General features: G+C 37.4%; 1 protein-coding gene across 2 annotated transcripts; it reads right to left on the bottom strand.

The window, feature by feature from the left end:
* Nucleotides 1–2,301: 2,301 nt before the first annotated feature.
* dclre1a (DNA cross-link repair 1A) lies at nt 2,302–27,253 on the bottom strand. 2 transcript variants are annotated; one of them, XM_003223440.3, is made up of 10 exons: nt 27,127–27,253; nt 21,756–22,580; nt 18,560–19,993; nt 17,785–17,918; nt 16,468–16,586; nt 16,009–16,152; nt 14,666–14,811; nt 12,295–12,449; nt 4,826–4,967; nt 2,302–3,000 (listed from the first exon to the last, which is right to left on the bottom strand). In XM_003223440.3, the coding sequence occupies exons 2-10, from the start codon at nt 22,216–22,218 to the stop codon at nt 2,834–2,836; spliced, it is 2,904 nt and encodes a 967-aa protein (XP_003223488.2). In that variant the 5' UTR covers nt 22,219–22,580; nt 27,127–27,253; the 3' UTR covers nt 2,302–2,833. The 2 variants fall into 2 exon arrangements, with proteins under 2 accessions (XP_003223488.2, XP_062831776.1); XM_062975706.1 differs by having other exon boundaries at nt 18,560–18,748; nt 27,127–27,252.
* Nucleotides 27,254–27,589: the final 336 nt, after the last annotated feature.

The following is a 27,589-nucleotide window of genomic DNA, read 5'->3' as shown; positions in this document are numbered from 1 at the left end:
AATACAACTTCCAGAATTCCTAACCATTGGTTCTTGCTGGCTGAGACTTCTGAGAGTTAAATATTTGGTGAGCCAAGTCTGAGAACTAATAAGTTAGATAGACAAAAAAGCATAATGAATGAATGAATGACATGACATGAGTGGTTTTCCAGAGCTCTTTGTAACTCCAGTTTGATAGTCCGAGAAACCATTTCCATTATTAATCATTTTGCTTAGCAGGTTCCAGATGGATCAGTATTAATCATGTCATCTGAGTTTAGGATCATAACAGCAATTTTTCCAATCCAATGTGCTCAAATTAAAGAGAAAAATAACATCCCATTACCCACAAAAGTAGATGAAACTGAACACTGGTAGTCAACACACACACTCAAAAAGCTAGTGCAAGGGCAGGGCACAGATCTGTGTTTTAGCAGTGCACACTGGAACATACTGCTGCCTTCAAAGTATCAATTGACAATAATTCCACTTCAGCTTTGTTCATGAAGTAAAACTGTGTTGGCGCTCAGCTCTAACCAAGACAGAAAACTGGCTAAAAGGTGACAAATGGTCCTGCTAATTCCCACCATTCACAATAGGATCTTTCCAAGATTCTTCAGTGTCTAGACAACTCGTTTTGTGGACTTATGCATTCTGGAAGTATCTTTACCTTCAAACTGAACCAAAAGGTCATACCTTCTATTCATTTTGCAAAACTGATAAGAACAGGAGTGGGTTGAATGTAATGCCTTTGACTCTTCCTACTCATTTTTTCAGTCTGCAAAAATGTTCTTAGAATTAAATCTGTTCATTAGTGAAGTCATTGGATTCTGTTTCAAAACTGTGCCAAACAATCTCTCTCTCTAATATGAAGTGGTCTGGTCAAAACAGATATAAAAAAAGGTTTTGTGAGTAGTTGAAGAGTTGTACACACCTTAGCATTCTTAAAGAACCACAAATGTGTAATCTTTAAATTGTAGAAAAGGAAGCATTCAGTACCAGTAGGGTTTGCCTCTTTTCTGAAGGATAGGAAGGTAACCAACATTATTATTAACCTTTAAAACGGAAATCATCCATCCATTGGACTAAAATCTGTCCTTCCAGGCAGATTGGTTGAATGCATAATTAAAGGTTTGTAGGGAAGACTCTGCAAAATTAACTCAACAATAATTTATATTTTAGGACTTCTTTATTAATATTTTAGTTTTTGAGTGTAAATAAGTGTAATTAGGTCCAATGCAACATTATTAATTGGACAGCTAACAATTCCTTTTCCTCCTTTTCCTTTTCTTCATTTTTAACAAAGTTATTCAGAAGATTTAAAGAGGGAAATTAGCAGTAATGGGATAAAAAGTCAGGCTCTGTTACTGCTCTTTATTTGAAGTAAAATTGTGTAATTCATTTATAAATGATCTAGAGAAGGTGATGAGTAGAAAGGTAGTGAAAGGTCAAGCAAACTATAAAACGCTCAAGGGATTACATCATAAAAATTGAATGATCAGTAATATGAGGCAAGCTGGGACAGAAAACATCTCAACTTCACTTATGGAGATGTGACATAGTAGTAAAAAAAAGGCTATCGCTATGACTTCTTACAAATCTGTGTTACAGTCACAATTCCGTTATTATAAACAGGTATTGCTTCTGTCATTTCAAAAACGAAACAAGTATTACAGAGTTGGGAAAGATACTAGAAAAAAATCAACCAACATAATTAAAGGAATAAAGTAGGACTTTCCCTGCACAATATGACCCAGATCCTGTGTAAGAGGCTATGACACAGAACTTTATGATGGAACAACACTCGCATAACCCACAATCTTGCCAGCAAATTGCCAGCAATGGGGCGACATACAAGATGTCCTAGTGAGCAACTAAGACTCCCACTGTACTTTGTGCAAAAGCCGGCTCTGTTAAAGCAACTGTCCTGGTGGTGTTAACTACATCTTCCCTTACTTCCTAAGAATACAAACGTTGCACAATTGTACAATTCAACATTACAATTGGTTTATAGAGATATAGCATCTCCACAAAATACCAACCTGCATGATTAAAATATGGAGAATGTTGTCACAAGAAATCATGGTGACCACTAACTTGAAAGGAAGCCAGATGAGAACATAAGCTTGAAGTAGTATCTGATCAACAAAGCTTTACTTTAGCGCAGAAGCAACTGTATGCTCAGTGTTCGCACTGTAAACATAATCACACTATTCTGTGAATAGACAAACTTCAAAAATTATTTTGGAACCTTTAACTGAATTTAAAAAAAAAAAAAGAGCTAAAAAAGACAGTTCATACAATGTTTCAATAAAACAGGAATGCATTTAGATAGTTTATTTAAAATATATTTCTTTTATAAGCATATAGAACATAAAATATTATTAGTGTATACCACTTGAAGTGAATTCAGCATTTTGTATACAGTACAATCACAGGCTTTTTGAACCTTTAGTTATAATACAAAGTTTGCAAATAAGTTAAATAGTTTGTTTTCACTTCTATGAAAGAAACTGATATTCTACAAATCCATGTTACCAATTTATAAATTTTTCCTGATCTGTACTTAGTATTGTGGGACATCTCCAGAGGATGAAATGGGCTAAATGTTAGAATTAAACAGATACTTCAATATGACAGTACTGTCAGCAGCCATTACCTTATCAATTAAGTTATAAGTTATTTAATGAGTCTGTATCTCAACAGATTTCATCATTTTCCTGATAAATAGTATTATTTTATTAATCAGCATGAGATTCCTATCATAATACAGTGACTCCATGATTCAAGGTCAAAGAATAAGAAAGAAAAACTAAAATGGAATGTAAAGCATGACACAAATTTCCCTCAGTTCCTAGTTCCATCCAGGAGTATCCATTTTCCAGTCTCTGAAATGTTTTTCCATTTCATTTCTGGTTTTCCAATTACCCACATTTACAGTAGGGATAATCTTCTGTGGTTTCAACCATTGGACAAAGCGTTTCATTTCAACAAAGCTGCTGTGTTCACTGTAAGGAATCCCTGGAAATGAAACATTTCAGAAGAAATGTAGTTAACATATGTAATTGAAATCTAGCACAACATGTTCTATAAGAGGCTATGGAGCAACTATTTTAATTACGAAGTAATTTATTTATTACATCACTTCTACCCCGCCCTTCTCACCCATCGGGGGACTCATTTGACCTTCAATTTGTTCTAGCAAAAGAGGAGAGACGTTTCTAGCATTTATCTTTCCCATAACTTCTCAATTATACTTGGTAAAATTATATTTGATAAAAAAAATGCAATACAGGAGTTTTTTTAAAATCATGTCAGAAGCGATGTGAGAACATAAGTCACTTTTGGTGTGAGAATTGGCCTTCTACAGAGACGTTGCCCAAGGAACGCCTGGATTTGTTAGCTGGGAGGCTTCTCTCATGTTCCCACAAGCTAGAGTGGACAGAAGGGAGCTCACCCCCTGACCTTCAGATCAGCAACCCAACCTTCAGGTCAGCAGTTCAGCCAGTACAAGGGTTTAACCCACTGCGCCACTGCAGCTTCATTACAGGAGTTGATCAGTTTGGAAAATAAGTCATTGTCAATCATACATAAATAGGTTGAATTCTATGGCCCTTGAGCAATAGGCATACTCGCTTCATGGTTGTGTGAACAGAGTTCCACAAGTGGAACCACTGCAAATGGGGCCCAATCCTATTGGTTATCCTGATTAAAGAATAGGCACTGAATCAACTAAATTTACCATTGTAAAACCACCATGTAAATATGCAAAAGTGTAGCTTTATGAATGCTAGCACAACATTGGATCTTGGTGTTTCAAAATTTGTTTTTGGTGTAAGATTGCCTTTCATGCAATCCATTGGCTCTGGAGTAGCTCTTAGAACAGGAGGGGGCAATCTGCAGTCCTACTTATATGTTGCTCTTGGCCTAATTTCAAGCTATCAACAAGTCACCCGTTCAGGATTCTGCAAGGATGATTTGATTCTTCCGAGTAAATGAGGGAAGGAAAAAAATAGGAGGTTCCTGTTTTTTTTGGCCCCATTCATCAATGCTAGCCATCTCATTTGCAGTGGACAGAGAATGACATGCAAAAAGATAGCTAGGCCTAGATTTAAAGTTAAAGGCTATGAATGTGGGCTTGTTTCACCACATGCATGGCTTAAGAGAAGCGTAATTGTGCTTCATATCATACGGTTATGCACAGCCCAGGAAATGTAACCGATTTCATCAATCATTCTGGCAAACTTAAACATAATGGCTTTATGAATCTAGTCCTGCTTGTCTATATGTCTAACCAATCTGTTGTCATTTTAAGGTGTTGTGAAATATATTTGAAAACATTTGCAAACTACTAAAGTTAGGCTTGCTGGTACAGTAGAGTCTCACTTATCCAACACTCGCTTATCCAACATTCTGGATTATCCAACGCATTTTTGTAGTCAATGTTTTCAATACATCGTGATATTTTGATGCTAAATTCGTAAATACAGTAATTACTACATAGCATTACTGCGTATTGAACTCCTTTTTCTGTCAAATTTGTTGTAAAACATGATGCTTAGTTTGTAAAATCATAACCTAATTTGATGTTTAATAGGCTTTTCCTTAATCCCTCCTTATTATCCAACATATTCGCTTATCCAACGTTCTGCCGGCCCGTTTATGTTGGATAAGTGAGACTCTACTGTATATAGCATTTTGGCAAAACATCAGGAATCACAAAGATTGCCTCTATGTCCACCATCATGAGTAGAAATTGTCTAAGAGCTACTCCAGAGCCAATCGTTTGCATGAAAGGCAATTAGAAGAGCATGAAACATATTAAACTTTTTGGAAATGATGTTACCATAGATGGTGATGTTTCCTCTGGTCTGTGGTTGGATATCATTCAAAGAATAGCACTGATCTGAATAAGTCCATCCAGTGGGTTTAAAAGCCAGAATTTGATCAAATTTCGCAGAAAACTTACTCAAGTGGTTTTGCAAACCCTGTTGGTGAAAAGCAACTGGTTATTAACAATAGGAAACAAATGCTTTGTGAAAAAAAAATTCAGGAGCTTCTCTATAAAAATGACAGACATGTTTTGTGGACATGTTTACAAAGAAGCCAATGACTAAAAAGTCTATTTACCTTAGTACAGGCTGAGTTTTTTTTTTAATCCGAACTAATTTTATATCATTTTGAATTTCAATTTTCCAGATAAGGGATGTTCTGCTCTACTTTTATAGAGTTTAAAATGCATACACACATGCACTTATGAGATGTAAATCTCTTCCTTTCAGTCTATCCCCCCACCACGCAAATTACAGAGGTAAGAATGCTTGTCATGAATCCAATGCAAGAGCATTGGTATTAAAAAGCTAATGCAGAAAAAAAATCCCTGTACAGACAGGTTAGCTAACCAGTGCTTCATAAGAGAACCAGCATTATATACTGTAAACATAAAGAAGAGAAAAGGAAAAACCATTAGTGACACAGACATATTGACCAGCCCCTAAGTCAGAAACATCTATAAAAAGAATAAATGGGAAAAAGGAAAATGTAGGCTTTTTAGTAACGAAGCAGAAATTGCAACTACTCATAACCTCCTACAAGCAATTACACAGGTCTGTTTGTGGTGCTTGAAAGCACTATTCGCTTTTACTGTATATTCCTGTCTATGAGTGTAACAATTGAACCCTTCATCAGACACATGATTTGCATGATATTCTTCAAGTGACTAAGGATGCCTGGGAATCCTGCTAAATTCTACCAAGACCAAATATACTTCTAAGGAAACACAGAGAGGACTGCATTATAAGACACCAATCCTGAAGACTGAAAGGTAAGTTACAGTAAAATCAGTTATCCAGTTCTTGATCAAACTACATGTTATATTTTCGCAAGGTGGTCAACAATGCACATTGACACATATTTTGTATTTTCTACAGTACAGAATACCCAAGCATCAATTTTTTTTTCACAAAGAAAGAAATAGTGATTCACTGGCCAACACACATTTTGGTGCTTCAAATGTTAGGCCTGTTTCTGGTTATATTTGACCTGCTGACTCCAAAAATTACACCAGTTTTTCCACATCAGCTGTAGTTTTTGAGATACAGAACATATGCCACATACTTCATCTGCTCATACAGAGAAAATAATAACCATATCTAAGAAACTAGAGCTGATGAGGTCTATCCAATGCATTTTTTAAAATCAGCTCCCCAAAGAACCCCAGGAACAGGCCCAATTTTTTTTTGGTTGGGCTGTTATCTGAGGTAGCATTTATCCTAGTGTTCTAAAGATCATCACATAGATAATAATGTTCACACATAATCATTCTGAGTGTTGAATATCTCAATATTTTAAATATATTATTTAATTATTAGCAATTTGGTGATTTAATTCATAGACAAGGTCAGAGATGCTAAATTTGTTATGCAAAATTCAGGATACTATTTGTCCCTCATGACACTGTGAAATGCTGTAGAGCTCAGAGGTGGATCACATGCGTTACATTTGAATCAAGCATGAAGAAAGCACATCCCCAAAGGTTGCTTGTGTTCCCCCAAACCTTATTTTCAATCACTAGAACATTTGAGTGTCTTCAAGAGTATGAAAAACCATGACCAAAATTAGTGTACACTGTAGTTTGTCGCAAAACTTTTATGGGACAATGTTATTGCTGTCTTTGTTCTGATATGTTTTTTCTACTCCAACTTATGGTGACCCTATCTTAGGGTTTTCTTGGCAAAATATTTTCAGAGAATTGGCACTGCTTTACTCTTAGGCTGAGGGTTTGTGCCTTGGCAAAGATCACTCAGTGCATTTCCATCTCTGAGTATAAATTCTAGGAGTTCTTACTCGACCCACAAACCAGCATACTGCACTAGCTAGGAACAAATAAGTATACATTTCTCTCTAAGCTTTCACCCCTAATCAGAAGAAGAACAAATCTTGGAGATGGGCAGCTGCAACAAAGAGTTATCATAACATCGGTTACTTTAAGTCAGTGGTTCTCAACCTGTGGGTCACCAGGTGTTTAGGCCTTCAACTCCCAGAAATCCTAACAGCTAGTAAACTGGCTGGAGTTGTAAGGCCAAAACATCTGGGGACCCACTGGTTGAGAACCACTGCTTTAAGTGATAATAGGAAAATGAGTATTTACATCTGCCATGGGTTAAGGGTACCATCACTTTTTATTCTTCACTCAGCACTTCCTTTCACTAAAGCAGGTTCCTCTCACTTGTCCAATTTTCATGAAAAAAGTCCAAGGAAATGAAAACCAGTTTCAGGGGCTGCTGCTACTTATGGTGGTGCTCCCAGTGGTTGCACTAATCATGAAGATAAATACAAAAGAATTATGGATACAATTGCATCATATATGAAAGAGAAGGGACAACACTACAACTCTTAGCATACACAAAAGTTTGGTTGCTTCTTAGCCCCATCCCCATTAATACAGAGATAAAGAGCCAGGTCTTTTCGTTCTGTAAGTCCTTTGTCTTCCCTGCCAGGAAAAATACATCTTTGTTGACTTTCAAAGTCTTGCTGCTATAGTTCTTTTAAACACAAGGTGTCTCCTTACCCAAAGCACAGTCTCATTTGTGAATCAACCTTGTTTACTTTTCAATGACACATCAGAATGAATGTATTTTATTTTGTGATTAATTTTGTGAAGCTAATATTTACGGAAGAATTAATTTAAATGAATGTAATTTATTTGATAAAAAAACAAGCAATACATGGCATTTTATTACTATAAAACTGCACAACATTATGATGTTGTTCGGAACAACATGGTTCAAGAACATATTAATAAGTTGAAATATGTCCAGAGGAAGAAAACCATGCTGAAAAAAAAGCTCTGTAAACCAAGCCCTTTAAACTTGGGAGAACTGAATGTGTTTAGATTGGAAAAGAGAGGACTGAGAGGTAATATAAACAGCTATCTGTAAAGATCTGAAGAGATGTCACATAGAATAAAGAATGAACGTGTTTCCAAATATCAGAACATGAACCAATTAACTGAGATTACAAGAAGGGATTCCTTCTAAAAATTAGGAAGAATACTTTTCAACAGTGGAATAGACTGCCTATGTGAATGGTGGTTTCACCTTTGTTGGAAGTCTTTAAATGTAGGTAGAATGGGCATTTTTCAAAAGAGCTTTTATTGTCTGTTCCTGTGTTGTAGGGATTGGTCCAAAGTCCCTTGAAACTCTAAGAACCTGTGCTTTCCATCAACCTGGAAAGTGGCTACAGTTCTGCCTTACTTTTTTATCCTCAATGTAAGGCATGCCACATTCAATCCCTAACATTTCCCAAGTAGAAGTGGGGAAAATTCATGTCAGAAATCATAGAGATCTGCAGCCAGCTAGCAGAGTCAGTCGGCACTAGATGGAGTGGAGATTGTATTTGGCATGATACTTTTTGTATTAAATTCAACAGAGTAACATGTGAAACAGTTGTGTAAATTTTGACACAAGCCATTTCTGTGGCCATAAAATCTGCTTCACACAGTAGACTAATCTCTTGGGTCACGGTCACCTCTCCTACAGCTGCAGTCAACAAGCTTAGAAGCAGCAATAAAAAAAAACACTGGCAAATTCTGGGCAACACTTACAGGTCTGTCCCAGAAAAACAGATAAGTCTCCAGCAAACTAGCACTTAAAATTCTTATGCAGAAGTAAACATCTCTGCTCTCCCAATGCATTAAGATGCTAAACTATAAATACAGTAAATAAATAATAATAAATAATAAACATAAGATAGAAGCAATAAAGTATTACAGCAAAGCATGGAAAAACACTAGGACTCAAGCTCCCATCCTATGACCAAAGTCACAATATAGGAATGATAGCTCCGTATCAGTGAAAAAAGATGGTTGGCATTATAATGTGGAGCCATTCATTTGTCATAATGACAAACTCTTCCAAGTTAGAAAAGAGCAAAATGTTGGTGGCTTCGTTCAATGGCCATTTAATGCTATATTTAGTTTCCAGTTTTATATTCCAATGTTTTCAAAGCAAAATGCCAGTTCTTTGCACAGGATTGCTGCAAAATTGAACATCTGCTTCTCATTGACAGTGTTAAAAACTAAGTCTTAAAAATGAATGTGTAATAGATGTGTAAAAAGAAGTATAATATTCAGTTAGCTGGTGCCAGTGAGCTTCATTTTTCAGCAATTCTGGAAGTGGTATTTTACCCAGTACTAAAATAAGTAAAGCTGTAATATCAATTCAATGTGCATCCACGGAAGCCAGCAGTTAATGACTCATAGGACACATTTCTCACTGGTTATCACTTATGATTGCTAAATGAAGCCTCGGTGTTCAGAGGTAGGAGCAATTTATCACTTTCTAAGTTCCTTTTCAAGCATGCAGATGTAGAAGGAAGAACACTGAGTTCCACAGGTTTGATAAGGTTTCTGTTTATGATAGATACATAACCTATTCACCTAACTCCACAACGGTTCATGGTTCACTGAAAAGTGTGGACCAACTTCAATCTAAATAATTAACCTAACAATGCCAATGGAAGGATGGCCAGTATGCTGATAGTTATAGCAATGAGAGGCTAAAGTAGCATAATATCAAATTCAATTTACACTTGAGAATTCTACAATGGAAGAATAACGTTGACGGTTCTGTTCAATGTTCATCTAACACTGTATGTCAAAGTTATTCAATCAGGGTTCACTGGATCCCTAGGATTCTGCAACAGGTCACTAAGTTTTCCATGAGAGATCACGACAGAAAATAATTTAGACGTCTTTGGACCTGTATAGATAATATTCTTAATGCAATGGTTCCCTGAGAATTATATCAAGGATTTCTTAGGATAAAGGAGTTGGGAAAGACTGCTATATATGGCTTCCAATAGTCATCATCAGCTGCTTCTGATAATATCTCTCAAGAGAGAGAAATCTGGGGGCTCCTGATGAAATCTAGAATGTATTCCTCCCTCAAGTGCTGGATACACAAACATCTGGAGATGTTTTTTCCCAGCCGTGAGCAAAGTGCTGGAGAGGTGCCCCTATTGGGTCAAAACAACTAGTTGGACCATATAGTTTACTTGTAGGAGGAAGCAGCACCCCCTTATGGAACCTGAAGGCCATTGCTTTGTGGACTATGAACCTGAAAGGGCCCCTTTGGCTGAACTGAGATCTGAAGACACAAAAGGCTCCAGATCAAGAAGGGCTTATTTGGTGGGGAGGGGTAAAAAAAGGGCAAAACTTTGTTTTCACCTTTGGTTTCCACCAATACATTTTCCAAAGCTTCACTAAATAAACTGACAAGTAGCCAAATTACATTTTGATTTGATATTGGTGTTTCAATTTTTATCCAAAGTTGGTGGCTGGCCACAATAATAGCCATGGTCTAGAAGCAAACTTAACACAATTAAAGCTAATATCTGACATAAGAACAGAAGCCATTATGAGTTTATCCCCCTCCCTAAAGACCAGCAGAAGAACATCTAATCACAGCTCTGACAAACAAGGAGATTACTGAAGCAGCTTTGATGGCATGAGCAATAGATTCATGAGGCCTACACTAAAAAAGCCTCCAATCTTTTATCCTCCAAATTTTAAGGACTATTGTTGTCATCTTTAGGAAAAAGAGAGTCCGAAACCAATGCAGCCACAGTGATATTAATAAGGGGAAGTTTCAACTTTTTGATAATGCCAAGAGTTAGTGTATGGAAACATTTAGCATTAGATGGAAATACTTTAGCCATCCCAGGATGAAACCACAGCTTCCTTAACCTGTCACCTCTTTAAGGAGAGGCACAGCAAATTGCTCCTGCTTAGCCCTGATTTAGGGGACCTATTCAGAAGTTCTAACAGAAGCTAGGCCTACCTTCTTAAAAATCTATTCTTTATTTGCTTACTTTATTTCTATCCCACTTTCTTCCCATAGGGACTCAAGGTGGCTCATAATTACATGACACAATCCAATAAATTTTAAAACAGCAAATACAAAAATTAAAAACAATAAAGTATAATGTGTCACAGATATAAGTTAAACCTTGGTTAAGATACAATAAAAATACCTGCACAATTAAAATTGCCCTTAAAACATATCCTTCCCAACTCCTCCCACAATGTCAGAAAATACTCTGCCTCAAATGCACAAAAACGTGTGGGAAAAGAATCTTCTTTATTTAAAGATAACTCTCCATCCTCTCTATCTGAGATCTCTGAAGAGACAGAACTCTCACTGTGTACAACAGACATTTTCTTTATTTTCAAGAAATCAATAGACATTTTCTTGATTTTCTTTTAACTGTATGAGAGAAACAGGAGCTCCTTCCTCATGTTCTCCTCTCCCATTGTAAGAAGTGTGGGAGGATTGTGAAGACTGCCACTTTCTGGCCTGGGCAGTAGAGGGCCTGCAACCTTTTGAAAGCTGTCCACCACTTCTGCGTTTGTTTGTTTTTGCACCAAATCTCATGGCACTTTCCAGACTATTTGTCATCTTAGGTAGCTTCAAAATTCTCACAACCCAGGCATACATGTCTGCTGTCTCCATAGCCAAACAACAAGAGGATTTAGTCCCCCCCCCCCCCCCCAGTAATGGTAAATTGGTTTCATCTCTGAACAATACCAGGATTTGATCCCTCTGAGAGAGTAGGTCGGTCTGCTCTCTGAGTACACCCCTAATTGGTTCCCCCAATTAGGCTGGAAATAATGACTGTCATTAAATAAAATTCTGCCTACTAGGATCATGGAAGGAGAAAGGTCCAACTTAAAGTTTGTCGCCTCACTGTGCAAGAAAAAGCAGTATTCGATACATATTCACAATCAAGGACACTGTCAAAAGGGATAAGCTGAAAGTCTACCAGCCACAGTCTGTTCAGAAAATTATTAATTAGATGTTTTACGATAATTTGCAGACTTTTTGCATGAGAGACCACCTTCCTCCTCTCAGTACATTTCAAATCTGATCTCGTGGGGTTTTAATTCTTCTTAAACTTTGAAATTATCAGAAAGGAACAAGAAAGAGAACAAGAATTGCAAGATCCCAGTAGTTAACAGGAGTGATAAGAGGTAATATTCTAAAGAACCTTTTTTCAAATACCCATGAGTCTTTGAACAACTACCATCTTGTCTTGTTCCATGAAAAGACTTTAAAGAGAGAGCTTTTACATCCTATAAATTATACTGTTCGCCATTAATTTTTAATTTTTTCTTCGACTGGAAAGGTTACTACAGTAATTATAAGAAAAGCAGTAACAAATTATGATACTAGAAATAAAATGGAAAACCCCTGAGATTTTATCCTCACATTCTAAGATTAGTCAGTAAATACAAGTGACAGTTTTTAAACTCACCTTAAAATTAATTTGCATCATAGGCAGAAGGTGAAGCAAGGTATTATTCCAGTCCAGGGTGATGAGGGAATTTATTTCTGTTGATTCCAGGCACTGCAATGTTTTATATTTTTCTTGGGACATGCTCACCTTTGAGCCTAGAACATTAGCTATTGCTGCAAAATTAATGGGGGGAAATTGATGGTATCATGAAAAGAGAAATGGATACATAAAATAAAAAAATCAGCGGACAAGATGTTAGACGGTTATGTTATAGGGCTAAACTTATGACCACACAACTGTTTATTATTTACATCTGTAGTATTATTATTATTACAATTTAAATGCCTTTGGAATTGACCTCAAAGGCCTTTTAGTCATCCTGAGAGACATAATTTTGTGACTCTGTCAAGGACACTAAAGGATGATGTAAACAGGCATCAGTGAGTGATGGTATGACAAAGAGTTGTGCATATACCTCAGAAACTTGCTTCAGCTATTCAAACCATTGCTCACTGGCAGGAGGGTGCTGGTCATATCATAATGTAGTGCCTTGCTCACCAGCACCACATAACTCCATTGCTTGGAACAGCTGACTAACACTTAAGGTGGGTATCAGAGTTAGATTAGGAGATGAAGTGCAGCAATGATACTCACAGGTTCTTGACTAAAACTTTACAAAAAATTGTTAAATATCATCTTGCAGATACTTCTGAGATTGTTTTATACTTTTCTGCACAATTCCTTGTGCTTCCTGAGCATAGCTGACCCAAAGCTGCAAGATACTAGCTAATCCATTCCCCCCGCCCACCCCATGCCTGCATCCTATGGAGCTCTAAGGCTTGTAGTTTGGTGAGATGCTAAAGAAATTTGCAAGAGCGTTCTAAATATCCCTCCTTTAACTGCAAATTCCAGGATTTCACAAGAACATACCATGAAGTAGAATTGCAGTGCTGTAACTGTGCAGTGCAAAAGGGCCCTCAGCAACACATTCCTACCACAAGCCTTAGCATTCCTCTCCCATACTTAAAAGAGTGCAATGAAAATTTAAGGAAGTCAGATTTCTTCACATGTGAGGCTTAAGAATTTACTTTTAGGATTGCTACTGGATAAAGAATTGCTAGAGAGAAAAAATGTTCCCGTCACTGGGATACCTTTTTGTCCTTACTGAAATAGAAATATTCCATGATTTTTCCCAGTAAACCCTGATGCTAAGTAGTAGGAATGGCATACTCGGGTTGTCATTGGCCTGGCACCATTCAGGAGAAATAGAGGTTGCCACAGTATAAGACGTGTATGTTCTATTTGTTTACTGATGCAATGTTTTTTGTTTTGTTTTTAAACTTAGCACGTAAAGGTTTTTTTTCTCGTATCAGGAGTGGCTTGAGAAACTGCAAGTCATTTTCGGTGTGAGAGAATTGGCCGTCTGCAAGGAGGTTGCCCAGGGGATGGCTAGATGATTGATGTTTTTACCATTCCATGTTTATGTTATCCCGTTTATGTTGGATAAGTGGGACTCTACTGTACTATTAAAAGGGAAAGATCCAGAATACCCGACTAATTTCTTATGAGAGGAACGAGTATTGAAAACTATATAAGCTATTCAATTAAAAAATATATACAGTAGAGTCTCACTTATCCAACATAGACGGGCCGGCAGATCGTTGGATAAGCGAATATGTTGGAAAAAGAAGAGATTAAGGAGAAGCCTATTAAACATCAAATTAGGTTATGATTTTACAAATTAAGCACCAAAACATCATGTTACACAACAAATTTGACAAAGTAGTTCAATATGCAGTAATGCTACGCAGTAATTACTGTATTTACGAATTTAGCACCAAAATATCACGATGTACTGAAAACATTGACTACAAAAATGCGTTGGATAATCCAGAACGTTGGATAAGCAAATGTTGGATAAGTGAGACTCTACTGTATTGTGTTACCAGAACTGAGAGATTTTAAAGTAGAGTAATTTAGATGCAGGTCTTGAATGGTTTCAAGAAATGATGCAGGAGTCATTTCATTACAGAGAATAATTTTCAAGAAGTATTGATGTGTATGTTTAATAAATTATAAAATCATTTATAATGTATTTTGCATTTGGAAACTTAATGCACGTACCAAGACACTAAGGCTCAAACTTTTAAAAATGCATTACATTTACAAGGCTATTACTATCACTGGAGAGTTTTTAAACTGGAGCAAAATCAGCAAATTATGCAAGCCATCTACTGTTTGGCTCTGAACTCAAAAGCAAATAGATTAAAATGGTCTGTTTGAAGTATTTTTTTGTAAAAGAAAAATAATAAAGAATAGATTGTTTCGAATGTTATTACTTTAAAAACATGGAAATGTGAGTAACATTAATGTCTGAGATCTCACATACCTAGAAAGACCTTTTCTTTTCCAATAGAATAGGTACCGCAAACAACTAATGTTCGAGGGTTTAAGGTCACTATCTCAAAGGCAGTATTGGCAGCAAATTGGATCATTTCTTGCTGGGAAGGAAATGTATATTCAGGACTGCAGTATCTAAGGAACAGAAATGGAAAACAGTCAAAAGGTTTGAATGTATTTAAAAAGAGAGACTCTGCATTATTCCATGGACAAGAAGAGATGCCTGTAAAGAAGGGGGTGGGAATCATAAGGCCTTCCAGATGTTGTTGAACTTCAACTTCTAGCAGTCTTGGCCAGTTTAACCAATAATGAAGAATACTGGGAACTTTAGTTCACAATATCTGAAGGGCCACACAGTTCTATCCCCTGGTGTACCAATGCAAAATAACATTAGGATAGAGCGGGTTTTTAAGATCATGTCAGGAGTTGCTGTGGTTTTCCTGTCATTTCCTGTTGTAAAAAAGGCCTGTCCTGAGTCAAGGATGCCCCCATGTCCCCCAAAGATCATGGAGGGCTGGAAGGAAAGTTTTGCATTTTTTGCAGGGAGTGCATCGGGATGTTGTCATATAGAATACTCAACCTTAAAATGCAATAATAATAAGACTTTATTTCTAACCTGCCCTCTTTCCCCAAGGAGGACTCAGGGCAGCTTCCAAAGAAAAACAAAATGGCAAACATTCAATGCCAAGTGCAGAAACAAGATAAAACAAACAGTCCAATTAAAATAGGCAGATTTAAAATACACAAATAAAATAAAAAATAAAATAAAACAACACTGGCTAAAACATATTATAAATCAGGCCTCATAAATAACATATTAAGCAATTAAATCTGTATAAAAATATAAAAGTGTAAAAGTGTGTCTCTCAAATAAGTTAAGGCAATTGCTGTCAGCATTGTCACATGAGATAAAATCTGTGAAATCAGTCATCCTCCTCTCTGAAGGCTAAAGTACAAAAATAGATTTTTAATTTATTGTCGAAAGGTTTCATGGCCAGAATCACTGGGTTGCTGTGAGTTTTTTGGACTGTATGGCCATGTTCCAGAAGCTTTCTCTCATGACGTTTCGGCCACATCTGTAGCAGGCATCCTCAGAGGCTTTTTACTACTTCACTATTTGATCATTTTGTTAATTCAATATGAGACTCATTTCTTGAACATATTTTCCCTGTTTTTAATAACTCCAATAATGGTAAAATTATAAGGATAAAAATTTAAAAGTAAAAGTAGCATCGTCATCATCCAAAGCCCAGGGTATTAAACAGTTTTGATTTTAGGCATAATTAAACTTTCAATGACATAGGATGGTCTCTACAAATGAATATAACTTACGTTGTATCTAAGTAAAGAGTATTAATTTTCCGGCCAATCAGAAAAGGATAGCGCTCCATGGAAGGATGTGCCCTGAAGTCTCCTGTATGTAAAATAGCAGTGCCATTTGGAAAGGCAAAAAGAATCATTGCAGCACCAGGGCAGCTGTTAAAGAAGAAAAGAGGGAAATGGAAATTTAGTTTGGAACTCACAGGACTTCCAACACAAATAATAGGGAGGTTTGTTGCAACAGGCATTTTAGTTAACTACATAATTTCAATTATACATTTATTTATTTGCTACATTTATATCCCGCTCTTCTAACCCCGAAGGAGACTCAAAGCGGCTTACAAATCAAATGAACATATAATATATTATTAGTATAGCACAATATAAGCATTAAATTACTATATCGTACTATATCATTATATGGTAATATTAGTATTATTATTACATTAAATAATTGTTAAAGATACATACTGATTAGCATCAAGTAACACCACTTTGATACCATCTATTATGCATTCTGTATTCATTGGCAGAATATGGATGTATTCTTCTAGCACTCGAAGTTTGCTCTTCACCAAATTTCCAGTTATCTGAAAAAAAACCCATAAAACAGAAACAATTTGATGAAGGCACACAACAATTTGTGCATGTTTAAATAAGATAGTCTAACTGCCCATTTTATAGTGTGCCAATAGTACAGTAGTTTCTCAATAACCTTAATATGAAAGCTACTGTTTCTCTAAAACTGAGGCTATGTAGCTTATAAGACTATGAACTATCAAGGGAAGCCACCAGGGGATTCTCTTTTCAGATGAGGATTTCAGGACTGACTAAAAAAAACCCTGCAGGTAAAACAACAGAAGAAGTGGCTAAGGAGATGCACCTAATAGCAACAGAGCTCTGTTCCCAAGCTTTAATTCCTCACAATATATTGCTAATAGCTATGAATCTTCAACATGCTCTGGGAGCTAGGGAGCAATCTGCATAGAAAGCTGGGCTAAAGTCTTTTGAAGCATAGTGAATAACAAGACCTTGATACAGGAAAGTACTATTACGTATACTATTGATTCATGGAAATCAGTGGCTGAAAGCTTGGAAGTGAATAGTTTTTAAAACAAAGGTGGAAGGAAATTTTTAGAACTCTGTGTGAACTGGGCTGCTGTGGGTTTTCCAGGCTGTATGACCATATTCCAGAAGCATTCTCTCCTGATATTTCGACCACATCAATGGCAGACAACCTCTGAGGATGCCTGCCATAAATGTGGGCGAAACATCAGGAGAGACTGCTTCTGGAACATGGCCATACAGCCCGGAAAACTCACAGCAACCCAGTGATTCCGGCCATGAAAGTCTTCGACAACACTCTATATGAACTGTTCATCTTCCCCTTTTCTTTTCTAGCCTCTCTTGTTTTCATTTAAGTATTTCCAGAAAGGGTAAATTAGTGAACGGGAAAATTACAAAATTATTTAGTATCTTACTGGAAAGCATCTAATCAGCACATCTGTGACCTGGGGGAAGGAATTCAGTAGGTAGGGAATGGAGGTTCAATGTATGTTAGGATGGGATGGAGAACAGCAGCTTTAAAAATAAAATAAAAATAATTGAAGCCAATTTTAAAGAAATTTCACCAGCTGCAGTTATCATTTGCGAGAACCCAACACTGTAGATCTCAGAACAAAAATATTTGCCAGTTCAGCTTCAAAAGTAGATGTTCTAGCTGTGTGTCAGTATCATAAACAGACAACATAAGTCTTAGCTGTTCAGTGAATCCTGCAATAAACATACCTTATTACAATATATTGGGAATGTAAACTTTTTAGTTAGACCACCATAATGATCAGAATGGAAATGTGTAAGGAAATATCCTTTGCATCCTTCAATTTCTCCATACTGAAACGCATCAACCACAAAACTTGTTCCTAAAAACAAAAAACAAAAAAACAGAAGAAAAGACTGTCAGCAAATAAGAACTAAAACTCCCAAGGCTTAAAACAACAACATTAGCAACAATTAGTCGAGGTTTGAAAATAAAAACGAGAGATTTAATCAATATAGTTTTAAGAATTAGAGGGAAATAGAACAACAGATCGTTCTGTAAATTTAACAGGAGAAATATTATTTGTGGATGCCTTTCTACCCACACTTTCCAGTCTATTTTAGTTTCTTACGTGTTTTCATAAATACTATTTTTCTTTGCTGTTCATGAATAAAACACAAAAAAAACAACATGAAGTAAGTTTGTTATTAAGAAATTCTAAGCATTTCAAATAAGTTCAATAGTATTTACTTATAGGACTGTGTCCTTAAGAAATCTCAGGCAAATTTAAAAGCATAATATATTTTTATAGTATATTTCTACTATATCTAATTAAAAGGTCTCATTTGCAACTAATTAAAACAAGAGCCAAGGAGCTTAAAAGGGAAATGCAAGAGTTGGTGAGAAAGACAGGGATTTCCAAAACACATTTCACCTTACATGAACACAAATGGCTTTTTGCCATGTAAGAGGAAATCATATCTACACAATGGAAAGATAACAAAATTAAGAAACTCTTGCTACCTGGAATCTTCTTATAAAAGGGACATTGTTTTTTTCTTGTTCCTTCTTCATCAGGACACGATTCTTTAAATTTCTTCCTCCACCTTCTCTGTCCACCAGGTGTTGTATTCCTGCCTGAACTTTCAGGAATCCCATCTGAATCTTCCACTGAACCCTTAGCTTTCCTCTTTCGAGTTTGAGGCCTTGTCCCTGTGGCAAATAGTGGACTCAGAGATTGCACATTATCACTAAGATTTTTCTTTTCCTTGCCCTCCATTTTTGCTATGGGTTCTAGTCCAAAGAAAACACCAATATCCATTTGTTTTAGTTCCTTTACAGGGTAGCATTTGACTGCAGTAGAGACACATGGCAATATTTTAGAGGCTGGACTAGGAAAAACAGACATAGCTATGCTGTTAGAATCTAAGTTGTTTCTATCGGTGCCAGCAACAGTTTTATCCAAGCAACGTCTGACTTTCTTTTGGCCCAAACAAAAAGACATAGCACCATCTTCTGAAGTTAGTAATGTGTTCTGAACAGCTGAATCTTCACTAGCCCAATTAGAGCCATTACAGTCGCTCCAACCATGTTCACCTGTATTCAAGGCACCTGTATTCAAATTAAACCTCTCAAAGTGCTCCCTAGTTCTCTTGCTCTCAACAGGAATAGTGCAGTCTTCTGTGGGAAGTTTTAAAACCTCACCATTTGTTGAACTGTAAACTCTATTAACTATATCTTTGGAGAGAGGCTTTGTACCTTTGTCTTTAAGAATACTGAGTATCTTAGAGGAGTCATTGCTTTTTTTGCAAGCTTGTATTCTTTCAACGCTGTTATAATTTAATGTCTTTAGAGGTGAGGCATTAAACACAGAACCTCCACCTCCTTCATTCTTCTTCTCTATGTCTCTTAAGTCAAAATGTCTTTTTGTAAAATGATTTGCTTCTTCTGCCTCTTCTTCTGTCAGCATAGCCTCTTCCTCATCAGTATTCAGTGGAGAGTAAGAAATGTCACACTCAGTGGAGTTGGCATCGAAAGTGAGTGTATTTACTTGATAAGAACCATGTTGATTCTTTAAATCCTCACCGTTTTCCTGAGAAAGTGAGCCAAAGAATCCAATATAGTTTGTATCATCTGTATGATATGTTTTTTCTTTAGATCCTTCAATATTGTCTAAAGAGGAAGTTCTTTCATTGTTTACATTCATACTGTTTGCGAGTATTGAGTTCTGCTTTGGAGGTTTTCCCATATTCTGGGAATCATTCAGATCTATCCCAGAATCAAAGGCATTAGGTCCAGTGGACGGAACAGTACCCCACACAAAGGAATTATTCTCTATACTATTTGACAAGAATTCAGGGATGTATTCGCCAGCTCTGCTTTCTGCAAGAAGTAAATGGCTGTACCGTTTGTAATGAGAAGGAATGGTTGATGTGCACAGAAAACCATCAGGGCATTCTGAAGGGAAAAGGGGAAAAAAAGTCTAAGTAGTTATGGAAACTTGTATCAGTAAAAAAACAAAACACAGTCTTGGATTCAATTCTAAACTATCCAAAGGATAAGCAATAGCTATTTGTTCTGCGAAAGGTAAAATCCTTTCATGGAGAATAAAGTTAATGTCAAATGAATTGACTCCTATCCATGTATCTATTATTATAACCAGGTCATTATACTCTTAATCATCAGATAGAATATAAAATAATGCTTAGCTGTAAACTTTCCAACTGTCTCCGAGAACAAAATGCCACTGGTAACCAGGAAATCTTTCCTTTTAGCAAGGTAAGTATAAAGAAACCCTTCACAGACTTCTCTATGATGGCACTTTAGCTTTAGAGCTGCAGGCAGAATTGTACAACTGAGTCATAATATTGGAAATGTTTGTTGCTTTTATTTAAAGCTAACTTCTTGCTCAGTGATTCTTAACCTGGGATCCCCAGATGTTTTTGGCCTTCAACTCACAGAAATCCTAACAGTTGGTAAACTGGCTAGGATTTCTGGGAGTTGTAGCCAAAAATATCTGGGGACCCCTGGTTGAGAACCACTGCCTGAATATTTTTTGTTCTTCTAAAGTGTAACGATTGTTTATTTTATAAAGCAATACTATCTTCAGTTGTGATTCCGGTTTTCAATTTTTCATTTTTGAAAACTGCTCAAATGAAATATGTTTAGATTTTGAGAAAGTACACTGTTATCGCTCTCTTTCTGGCACTGGCCGTGTATTTGGCCAACAATCAGACACAGAAAATTAATAGAAGAATCTTCTTCTGACAAACTGTAGAAATAAGTGGCAGAGAAATCTTTGCCTTCTAGGTTTCTCACAGCCATATTGCTCTTAAAGGCAAAGAAGTACAATCTGTTTTTTAAAAGGGGTTTATCTATACCAGGGGTCCCCAAACTTTTAAAACAGGGGGCCAGTTCACGATCCTTCAGACCATTGGAGGGCCGGACTATAGTTGGCCACCGAGCAATAATAATAATAACAACAACAACAGTAAAAAAGAGGGTTGGAAGAGACCCTTTGGCCCATTGAGTCCAATCCCCTCCTGCTTTTGTGCACCGAAAGCACAAGCAAAGCACCCCTGACAGATGGCCACCCAGTCTCAATGTTAATAATAATAATAATAATAATAATAATAATAATAATAATAATAATAATAATACCGGTAATAATAAAGAGGGTTGGAAAAGCCTAGGGCCATTTAGTCCAATCCCCTTCTGCCTTTGTGCACCAAAAGCACAAGCAAAGCACCCCTGACAGATGGCCACCCAGCCTCAATGTTTAATAATAATAATAATAATAATAATAATAATAATAATAATAATAATAATAACAACAACAAGGGTTGGAAGAGAAGAAGAGACCCCTTGTACCGTGGGGGCCGGATAAATGGCTTCGATGGGCCGCATCCGGCCCCCGGGCCTTAGTTTGGGGACCCCTGATCTATACAGTAGGCTTTCCACATCCACTGGAGTTAGATTCACGGGACCCCTGCAAAAGTGGAAAGTCCATGAATAAAAATATGTACTTTTTAATGTGAGGGAACACCTCTCTAGGTCCTCCAGTGTGAGTCTATGGTCAATGTTTGCTAGAGGTTAACGACAGAGTTATTCTAGTGGATGTAGAGAAAACATGTTAGTAACAACTCTGAATAGTCAGGCCTATAAATGCAAGAAGACAAGCTGTAGTTAAAAGACATCTTTACCCCCACTGTGATCATACCTTTCTCAGCTGTGCTTTTGCCATCCAAACATTCTGTAACATGCCACTGAGGTGTCTGGATCAACAACAAAGAGAAAGGCATCTGACAACTTGGGCAGTACCCTTCATAAACTGGCCGTGGTTTTGATGGGCTTTGTTTCTTGCAGCTTTTCTTTGGTTTTGCAGAAGTTGATGGCACGCCTTCTTGTGACTCTGGAATGGGGTCATCATTGGGAACACTACACTGCTGCTCTGGTTTTAAGGTTGCTTTACTACGTCTCTTCCTCTGTCCCTGCTTCGTCTTCTTAGAGGTCTCTCTCTCTTTGGAGGCTCTCTCATTGCCCCCTCTTTGTGACTTATCCTTTCCATCATTTGAGTTTTGTACATTTTGAGAGATGGATTCCAAATCATAGCTTATTGAAGTTATCTTTCTAATAGATTTGTACTCCCAAATGTCTTCCTCCAACAGGTCATCTTTAGACATGGCAATCCAACAATATACTTTAAAAAAGTATATGGCAGTAATTTTATATTTTCATATATACTCATCAGTTTCTGTATTTGCTTTTATTTCAAAATGTGCATGTCTAAAACTTCCGCATGCACTGTAAAAATAGGATTTGGCTTTATATTTTAAATATTATAAACAATATAGCTTTAGTGGTTCAAACGGTATAAAAAGTTTTGAACTTTTTAGTTCAATGAATTACACCAAAAGATAAAGTGCACGTAGAAAAGATACAGCTTCTACCTACTATGTAGGTATTTATAATTATACTTTGTGGGAAATTTCAGTTGAATCATGTCAGAACTCTTCCATTGATTTCTTCACTTTTCTCAGTGCTCCTGAAATATAGAACAATACAAAGAGCAAAAATAATTTTTACTTGTGGAAATACTTATGTATAAGTTGACTTAATATATATTTTGTGAGCAGGTCTGAGGGCCAAAATTATGTATTTTGTTACAATGTGAATAAATTTCAGTAACTATGTGAGTTCTAAATGCCACCTTCTAAACTGCAAATCCCAGGATTCAGTAGGATGTTGACTGACTATTAAAGTGGAATATAGTGCTGCAACCAATAACCGTATTATTGTATTTGTTTCTATTAGCCAACAACAGTGCAATTCTGTCTTCACATTTGAGTTTTATCTGACAACTGGTTAATGATTAATGTACCTAACAGTGCATTACACTGCAAATGTATTAGTCTACATTTTACGCTATAGAATGATCATTTACTCTGTAAACATCTACTCTGTGGGAATTCACAAACACTTGGACTGTACACCAATCTTCTGAAAGAGCAGTAATAGTCTGAAATAATTTACAAACCTTAAAACATTTACTTAACATTTAAATTACAGAAGTTTATGACACAATCCTGAATGCGCTCGAATATCATTTCTTCCATAGAGAAGGTTCGTCAACATATACATATTGGACCTATTTAGTCCAACTGACATGAAACTCATACCTATTATAAGTATCTCCTATGCAAAACAAGAATTTATACGTAGCCAGGCTAAGGATAGAGATGTACAACTCACTGAATTTAAAATAATTCTACATTCTGGGGTGCATGTTTATAATTTGTGCTTTTAACACAAGAAACAATAGGTTATAATGGCAGTGTGTATAGTGTGACATATCTACACCTTTGGAAAACAGAATGTCAAAGCTGAATGCTTCTGCCTTGTTGATTTTCATTACATGTTTGTATTTCTGTTCCATTGATTTTGCAGATGAATGCTTCTTTTTATTATAACACAACCTAACAAAGAGATAGGGCATTCTTGTAAGCAATATATTTCACTCTACAACACTCCACCAATGCAGAAGATGTACTAGGGCTCCAGTGGTGATGGCTTCCTCAAATAGGAATAATTGCCAGCATAGAAGAGAATATTTTTTGCCTTCATTCCCAGGTTTTTACTTTACATTTCCAGGTTTTTGTCTTCATTCCCAGGTTTTACTGGTTTGTAAAAGTGCTAGATTTAAAAGACACCAGATCTTTTTATCTCCAAGACCCTCAATATGCCAGCACAGTAAATGAAGAAAGAAAACTAAGAATGCATACGCACTGTACATTTATTGCAGTTTGACACCCCTTTCACTGCCATAGCTCAATGCTATGAGATCATGGGAGGTGTTGTTTGGTGAAGTACCACCATGCTTTTGCAGAGAAGGCTGAAAAACTTTGTAAAACTACAAACCTCAGAATTCCTCAGTATAATTGCAGTGACAGTTAAAGTGGAATAATAGCTAGTACCAGGCCCGTAGCCAGGATTTTGATTCGGGGGGCAGGGGGGCTGTGATTTTGATTTAGGGGGAGGCTGTGATTTTGATTTGGGGGCGGGGCTGAGTCTGAGCGAGAGAGGATCTATCCTAGCAAATGTTTTGTATCATTATCCCAATACTCCCATGCATATGGGCTATATTGAGCATGGTGATCAGATCATGATATGAATAAACATAACAGTTTAAATAATAAATGTAAGGCCTTCTCGCGGACCACCCTGAGAATTTCGGGGGGGGGGGAGAGAAGCCCCTCAAGCCCCCCCCCCCCCCCGGCTACATGCCTGGCTAGTACGATTGATACTTTGTTTCCAGCAGATATGCATTTAAGCTCAAAAATATTTGGAGAAAGGAAGTCTAAAAAACCAAACCTTGGTTTTGCCACACACAGGGCACTATGAGAATGGGTAAGCATACCCACCACTTCAAAGATCCTCAGGCTGTCTACATCACTTGTTTGGCTTGTTCTCCATTTTGTATAAAGGACACTGTTATGCCATCGCACTTAATAGAATTTGATAATCCATGGTTTTAGATGTCTACTGGGGGATCATGGTGTTACCCCATCTACACTGACCATTTAATACATTTCAAAGTTAGCTTCAAATTGTGGCAGCCAGAGGACAACCTGCCACAAAAACGTGCCAAAGATAGCCCCTAATGTGCACCTAGTGCTGTCCTTTAGGTTATTACCATCCAGGCCTCAAACTGGTTCCAGGATTTCCTGTGCAGTTATCTTAAACAAGCATTCGGTGAATAAATCTAGGCTGACAAGAAGGTCAATCCTCATTGAGCGATGTGAAGTGTGATAAGTAAAAAGTGCAATAAGTTCTGTCAAGACACCACAATAATGTTTACTGGTTTTAAAATGTTTATGTTTGGTTTACTGATTATGTTTTGTATTTGTATTTTGATTGCTGCTGCTTTTGTATTGCATTTCAGTGTATTTTATACGTTGGAAGCTGCTTTGGGTCCCATTGTAAGGGAGAAAGGCAGGATATAAATAATGATGATGATTATCTGTCCTGTGTGATTAATGTGTATTTTATAGACATGCTTTGATATGTATCTTTTATGGGCTGCATTTTAATATGTGTGCTTGTAGAGTTTTTATATAGTATTTTTATACAGTAGACTGTGCTTTGACCCTCCTCGAGCTATGGGGAAAGGTGGGTAAGAAATACTATCATTATTAGTATCATCTGGGCAGTGAACTACTGTCTTGAATGCCAGTTTGAAAGAGCATGAAATGGTCAGTGTAGGCGGGGCTTGTGTGTACCAGACCCAAACCCAAGTGGATACTAAGGGTTTCTTGTAGTGTAAGGTTTGCAAATCAATCCCAAATCAATATGTTATCGAAGGCTTTCATGGCCAGAATCACTGGGTTGCTGTGAGTTTTCCGGACTGTATAGCCATGTTCCAGAAGCATTCTCTCCTGGCAGGCATCCACAGAAGTTGTGAGGTCTATTGGAAACTAGGCAAATGGGGAATGTCCAGGATGGGAGTAAGAACTCTTGCCCGCTTGAAGCAAGAGTGAATGTTGCAACTGGCCATCTTGATTAGCATTGAATGGCTTCTCTATGTAGTCTGACATGATAGTTGTTAGAGTGCTCCAGCATTTCTGTGTTCTGCTATGGTTGACTTCTCTAACTGAATTAGTCTGCAGTGCCTTTCATGTCCTTTGATTCGTGTTTGGGCATTGCTGTGTTTGGTGGTCCCTATGTAGACTTGTCCACAATCTGGGATATCTAACACCTCCCAAGAAAGGATTCCCCCAGGCTGGAAGCAGCCGGCATTGAAGCTGAAAGGCAATTCAGTGCTAACCACACTGGCCCAATTCAAGGTGCAGGTTATCACCTACAAAGCCCTAAACGGTTTGGGACCCACCTACCTTAGAGACCGCATCTCCCCCTATGATCCTGCACGTTCTCTTCGCTCGTCGGGGGAGGCCCTCCTCTCGCTTCCACCACCTTCGCAGTCGTGGTTGGTGGGGATGAGGGAGAGGGCCTTCTCCGTCGTAGCCCCCCGGCTTTGGAATTCGCTCCCCAGGGAGATCAGGCAGGCACCCACCCTCCTCTCCTTCCGGAAGAGCCTAAAAACCTGGCTCTTCCAAAAGGCCTTCGAGGATTAATCATTGTAGGTTTGATCTATCTGCCCACTCAACAATAGGATGCCTGACTATTTTTTACTTTGCACTTTATTATTTTAGCTTTGAAACTACCTCTCCCATGTTGAAGTTTTCTGCACTTTGGCCCAGATCCATGTTTTAGCCTCCCCTTTTTAACATTTTATGCTGTATGCTGACTTTTATGACTGTTTTACTGATGTTGATGTTTTATTGATGTGATATTTGTTTTATTGTCTTATTGCTGTTATTGTATTGTTGTGTCGGGCATGGCCCCATGTAAGCCACTCCAAGTCCCTCCGGGGAGATGGGGCGGGGTATAAAAATATTGTTGTTGTTGTTGTTGTTGTTGTTGTTGTTGTTGTTGTTATTATTATTATTATTATTATTGCCTTAAGCAGATAAAAGTTCTTTCTCCCACCCTGGACCATCCAGATATATAAACCCCACTTGCCTAGTTTCCAACAGACTTCGCAACTTCTGAGGATGCCTGCCATAGATGTGGCTGAAACGTCAGGAGATAATGCTTCTGGAACATGGCCATACAGCCGGGAAAACTCACAGCAACCCAATCCCAAATCACTTACCTCAGTTTTTAAACACTAGGGGTAAGCTTTCCATCAGATTAATCAAAACGCATGGGAACTGGAGTGAAGCCATACCTGGAGGACCACAAACTTGCCTCCTTAGTACTATTTACAGTAAGGGGACGCTTAAAGAAGGGACAGGAGTCATACACGATATCTTAACATCTATCAAATGAATAGAAAACAGCTGCTAGTAATATGAACTCCAGGAAGAAAACAAATCTGAATTGTCTCCCTCCCCTCCTCCACCAAAAGGCCTGTATCAATAGACATTGCCCTTTGAATTTGATTTCTAAATGAATGGCATATCCCTTCAAGAGGGACGCGATTCTAATCCCTGTGCCTGACAACACCAGGCAGAAAATAGCCTATTTATTACCTGTCAAGAATTCCCTGCTTCATTTCCCACTCGCACATTCAGCGCCATTCCCTCCTTTTGGCAGCTTTCCCTTCCTCCTCCTCCTGCTTCCTTCTATCACTCCACTGCCGCTCGCACTTTCGCTACTGCTTCTGCCATCATTCTGCGCCCTTTTGACGTAATGTCATAAAAACAAGTACCATTTTAAATCTTTTTCTCCTGCCAGAAGCCAATGTTTTTAATGTCTTCCACATTTTCCCGGTGCCAAGCGCACCCGCGAAACAGCGAACGCGAAACTGCTATTTCGTGTGGAATGTGCCGTTTCGAAAATATTTTTGAAAGCAAAAAAACCCCTGAAATTTAATTCAAAGTCTGGCTTTGAAGGCAAGAGAGTTCAAATAAATGATACGCTTTATAGCGGGTCTATTTTTGTAGGATTTTGTTTTAATTAACGAAAGCAGGCGGAGGCGTGTCTCGAATGTGC

Source organism: Anolis carolinensis, chromosome 3 (assembly GCF_035594765.1).
Source record: "Anolis carolinensis isolate JA03-04 chromosome 3, rAnoCar3.1.pri, whole genome shotgun sequence".
In the NCBI taxonomy this organism is placed as follows: domain Eukaryota; kingdom Metazoa; phylum Chordata; class Lepidosauria; order Squamata; family Dactyloidae; genus Anolis; species Anolis carolinensis.
This window is presented reverse-complemented; position numbering and strand designations above follow the sequence as displayed.